At 36.9% G+C, this 5,165-nt stretch overlaps 1 protein-coding gene across 1 annotated transcript; it reads right to left on the reverse strand.

The window, feature by feature from the left end:
* Positions 1-2,261: 2,261 nt before the first annotated feature.
* LOC138331996 (uncharacterized protein KIAA1958-like) lies at positions 2,262-4,899 on the reverse strand. The gene is made up of 3 exons (XM_069279908.1): positions 3,522-4,899; positions 3,131-3,243; positions 2,262-2,959 (listed from the first exon to the last, which is right to left on the reverse strand). The coding sequence occupies exons 1-3, from the start codon at positions 4,366-4,368 to the stop codon at positions 2,612-2,614; spliced, it is 1,308 nt and encodes a 435-aa protein (XP_069136009.1). The 5' UTR covers positions 4,369-4,899; the 3' UTR covers positions 2,262-2,611.
* Between the last annotated feature and the right edge of the window lie 266 nt (positions 4,900-5,165).

Genomic DNA, 5,165 nt, shown 5'->3' on the forward strand with positions numbered 1-5,165 from the left:
CATGTTTGTCCGTGCCTTTGAATGATTTTCACGGGATCTCAGCGAATTTACAATTTGGTGTTTAATGGCCAATTGTCGCACATTCATGTAGGTATATACTATGGAACGATGTGTCTATAACAGTTTTGAGTTTCAAGGTCATATCATACAAAATGGCAGAAATATTGCCATCAAAATACTGTCATCAAAGTAATCATGTAGGTATATACTATGGAACGTTGTCTAAAACAGTTTTGAGTTTCAAGATCACATCATACAAAATGGCAGAAATATTGCCATCAAAATACTGTTATCAAAGTTAAATACACGATCGCGCCCGGTCACGAAGACAACTCGAATTGCGTCGTTTTGGCCATGAAACTAAAGGTATAGAATGCATTTACAAGACTGCATAAGGGAAAAAAATTTGAATAAAGATGTGTTTTCACGTTTTGAAAATATTGGTATATAATCGTTCTTTGGATACTGTTAGATTAGGCCGCACAGTGTTACGTGTTAATCACTAAATATACTGTAAAATATACAGAACTTGTTTATATACAAAAGCGGTGACTCTATTTCACTTTACACACAATACAATGAGGCAAGATTATATTCCAATTGTTTTATTACTGATACATCTATCTAATTCAAAAGCAATTAAATCCTACTATGAAATTTACAAATAAACCCCTACAATCTAAACTATGACTAAATAACCTAACATGTGGCTTCTTGGGAGTTACTCGTATGACTACAAATATACTTGTTATATAGGTAGACTTCTACCCTTAATTTTACCAGGAATGACCCATCTGGTATCAGGTTATGCTTTAGAAATATTGCAGGTAGACTTCTACCATGCATTTAGGGGTGACCTTATTTACCAGGGGCGGACCCATCTGGTTTGAAGTCAATTTTCCTACCGGGGACCTTATTTACCGGGGGCGTCCCCACCGGTATCAGGTTAAGAATTTTTTTCTACCACGGACAACTTTATTTACCAGGGATAGCACCTCAGCCGGTATCAAGTTAACTCCTCTGGTTTAATTGATAGATCCTATATATAGGTATAACTTTTATTTCAGGGACAACCTTATTTACCAGGGGTACAACCTCAACCGGTATCAAGTTTAAATCCTCTGCGTACCTATTCATTTCAGAAAATTATTTTAATTGATCTATCAATTATCTGAATCGGGGGTAAAATTGTTGTTTGCAACCAGTTGTTTGTAATTTGTTGAGTATTTTGTTTGTTTGTTTGATTAATTAACGTCCTATTAACAGCTATGGTCATGTAAGGACGGCCTCCCATGTATGCGGTGTGTTGCGCGTATGTTAACATATGTTGATAAATATCTTTAGAAAGCATATTACAATAAAATATAATTAAAGTTATGTAATTAACAAAACAACATAAACTTTAGGAGTATTTGGGACAATAACAAGCAAATGACTCTGTTCCAAGAATTATGAAATTGACCAGAGCCCAGCTATCTAGTACCTAATATTCCTGTCACATAAGATTTGCCCAATCATAATTGACTGTCTTAGTCATGTGACTAATCAGCCCAAGACTAACTAGGACGCTGTCGAAACAAGTGTCCTCTACTGATTGGTTAAAGGCTAGATCCCCTAAACTATAATACCCTAAATTATGTACACACACCCACACCACGTGTAAGACCCCACTCCCTTTCTGACATCACTGACCTTCCTTATCCAGACCCTAAAGCAATTAATCACAGCCCATGGCTGAATAACATCCCTATGCATAAACACCCTCCCTTAGATATTCAGAACAAAATAATGACAATAGTCCTGACTGCTTGACCTCAATTGAAATGACCTGCCAAACTCCCATAAATAAACAAAGGCCTTGTCTGACTCCCTCATCCAACTCTATTCCCTGACACCCCCCCCCCCCCTCCTCTTCCCTATGTGTCTGTAATTGATGCCCTGATTACAACATAAGGTAAATTCAGTATAAAATATAAATCACAAGAGCAGAAAGCTTGTTACAGATATATGAATATAGGTAAATGTATTGTGTATAAACAAAAATTACACAAATTTACAATACAAATCGCACAAAATAATGAGATTTCATTTATAGATAAAATATATAGAGGTTACACAACGAGCAGCTATTGGATATTGAATTTATTTCACTCGAGTGAATTATTTTTTAAAAGTTACAAAAGACACGAGCTTTAGCGAGTGTCTTTTGTTAACTTTTAAAAAATAATTCACGAGAGGGAAATTAATTCAATATCCAATAGTTGCGAGTGGTGTGACCTGTTTCTACCACAATGTTTTTCGTGACAATAGGCCCACGTTTTTTTTACTAGAGTTCCGTATGCAAATTAGGCGTAGTGATATAACCTGTATGATACAGAAACTAATTAATATGCAAAACATTCAATTTCGTAATTATTTTTTATTATTTTAATAATTGATAATACACAAATATTTCTATAAAATAATGATAATTAAATGTATTTGATATCCGAAACCCAGTCATTTCATTCTCTTTAAATCATATTGACCGGGGACTATATGCGCGCAAATTTAACAGTTGTGTGGCCTTGGCATGTGACGTAATTTTCCCGCGCGGATTGTTCAACCCACTCTAGTCCGTGTCACTGTCGGAGTAAAGCACCCTTGGCCTTTGGCGTTTCCTACAAGTACACACGGACTTGTTGTTGATGTTTATTGTGAAAGATCCACCATTAATGGGTCCCGAAAACAATGACGGGAGCGTGTTTGGTAATGGTGGTCTGTTTGATACGTTTTGAAGTTGAACATCACCGTTTGATGACACTAGTGATGATGGCCGGGGGCCGGATGATGGATTGTTTGCTGGCTGACCGATCTGCTCTGAGTGCGCGTTCGACAATGTTCTTGAGATCGTCCTATGTTGGTTTGAGTTTATTGTCGAATAGTTGTTAATACTCTGGATGTTCTTGTGTCCGGAAATCTGAAAGGATAAAAAAAAATGCAAAAATATGCAAGTGATTCGTAAAAAAGTTACAGTAGCCCTACTGTACCGAAATATTTGTGATGGGATGTATTTTCTTAAATAAAGGTAAGTCTGCATTAAAAACATACATTTTGTTATTATTTAACGTACAAGAATATTTATTAATACCTGCATAATCTGATTGGGAGGCAACCCGTTATCATTCAACTTCTGTACAAGATACTTTCTTGCGCTATGGTTCGTGAGGCGCTTTCCATTTCCCCCTGTTTTGCTCGTCAAGCCTAAAACATTTTTATTGCAAATATTGAAAAATCCTGTATCACGGGTCATAATTCAGTAATCATTTAGTATTAAAGTGCAAATAACCAGGACAATCGACCTTGACCTGTTGTGTGAAATTTTGAAATGCAACATGACATCGTGTACTGTTTCAGTACACACTGTAATACATTGTATAGCCTGTGTACAATCTGAAAGGGGCGGGGCTTAGTTTTTGTTACTTTGTTGACAGCAGCTGTTTATTATAATGGAAGTTTAGGATGAATTCATAAAATATTACCTGCATTTTCTGCCATTGTAGTCATGAATCTTCCCAGTTTATTTACGCCGACAGGCTGGCACTTAAACCACCTGCTAGATTTGTCCATGTTTGTATTAGTGGCAATATAATAGGGGGCATCATCATGGCAGTATGTTGGCGGACGGCGAGATTGGTAGACCTTATAAGTGGCGACAGGGCAGCGTGATGGGGTTTTAGGGGTAGCCCAGGCGCGCAGGGGGACGGCCCTTACATTCTTAGGATTTGATCCAGGCCTTGTTTTAGTTTGCCGTTCACGAAATTCAATGTACTCATTATTCTCTGAATCTTTACATAGCTTAATATCCCCCCAACACATATCCCTGTGTTCAGTAACACCTCGCATGCCAAAATGCACAGTATTTAGAAACCAAACTGTTCTTAACAAACTGTCAGGGTTGTGTGAACCAAGTTGACCTACGTCATACAATTTATCTATGTCTTTGTCTGAAACAGCATCAGCCCTCTTTTCTAAATTTCCCTTTCCCTCTCGTTTTAGCTTTTTTTGCTTAGATTTGATAACCTCCATTACCTTAGAAAACTCTACACTTGTTGTTAGTTGTTTGCCGTAATCTTTCGATTTCAAATACCGATCAATGCTACATGCCATGTTTCTAATGGTAGCAGGTTCATATTCCTTTCCATGATTGTTTCTAACATTCATAAAAAAGATACAAAGTAACTTGTTCAGCTGAACTGGCGGAATCGATTCTAATGGCCTGTTTTCCTTGAGAACACACTGAAAAAAATCTCGTACTTTTTTCATATCTAAATCAGTTTTTTTCTTAGTGTTTTTTGTTGACCTCTGAAGCAATGAATCTGTCAACATCAAAATCTTCTAATGAATCTTTGTCTGACAAATATGGATCATGGGGCTTATCAACTGGGGGTGTTAATGTACTCTGAATGGTTTCCGATATCGTGACAGATCTAACGTTAGTTTGTGATATTGTAACGTCGCGACCTGGGCATGACGGTATGACGTCGAACCGATACCGGGCTTCAGTTGCTATTTTGCCTGAATCAAACTGAATTTCAAATCGGTCGAAACCATAATTAGTGTCTGCCTTTGAAATAGACTTGATTACTCCCCTTTCCCCGTCACATAGCTTCACTCTGTCGCCAATATTGACCAAATCTTCGTCCATCGCAGCCATGATGTTGACGTTGAAAGCAGACGACGTAAACATTGATCACGTGGGGTAGAAAAAGTAGTACCGGTCAAAGGTCAATTTCTCCACCAATCAAAACGCCGGAAGGTTATATTCCACTAGTGGAATATCAATATATATAATCAACGGTGTGTACATATAACCAATGGCCTGAGAGTTGAATAAATCGACACATTGTGGTAGAAATCTTAATATCCCATCTTTGGCAGTGATCCGTTCAATGCACATGTATATTTCACAAAAAGATATATAATTTGCTTCCATCTATGTTGCATTAATTTTGTTGAATGTTGTTAATTAATATGTTTCTCTACACGGTGTATTTTGTAAAGAGACTAGTAATACAGTTTGAAGTTTGAAAGTCCAGAGACACGACAGGTAGTGATCCATTCAATTGATTTTATTTTCACCAATTCTATTAAAATACAATTTAAACAATCTTTTTCAATGTAAA

This window comes from Argopecten irradians, chromosome 1, assembly GCF_041381155.1.
Source record: "Argopecten irradians isolate NY chromosome 1, Ai_NY, whole genome shotgun sequence".
NCBI classification, from domain to species: domain Eukaryota; kingdom Metazoa; phylum Mollusca; class Bivalvia; order Pectinida; family Pectinidae; genus Argopecten; species Argopecten irradians.

Coding starts and splice junctions, on each gene's coding strand:
- LOC138331996 (XM_069279908.1), bottom strand. CDS start 4,368: ATGTTGACAGATTCATTGCTTCAGAGGTCAACAAAAAACACTAAGAAA. Junction 3,244..3,521: donor TACAATGGCAGAAAATGCAG/GTAATATTTTAT, acceptor AAAATGTTTTAG/GCTTGACGAGCAAAACAGGG. Junction 2,960..3,130: donor CTCCCAATCAGATTATGCAG/GTATTAATAAAT, acceptor TTATCCTTTCAG/ATTTCCGGACACAAGAACAT.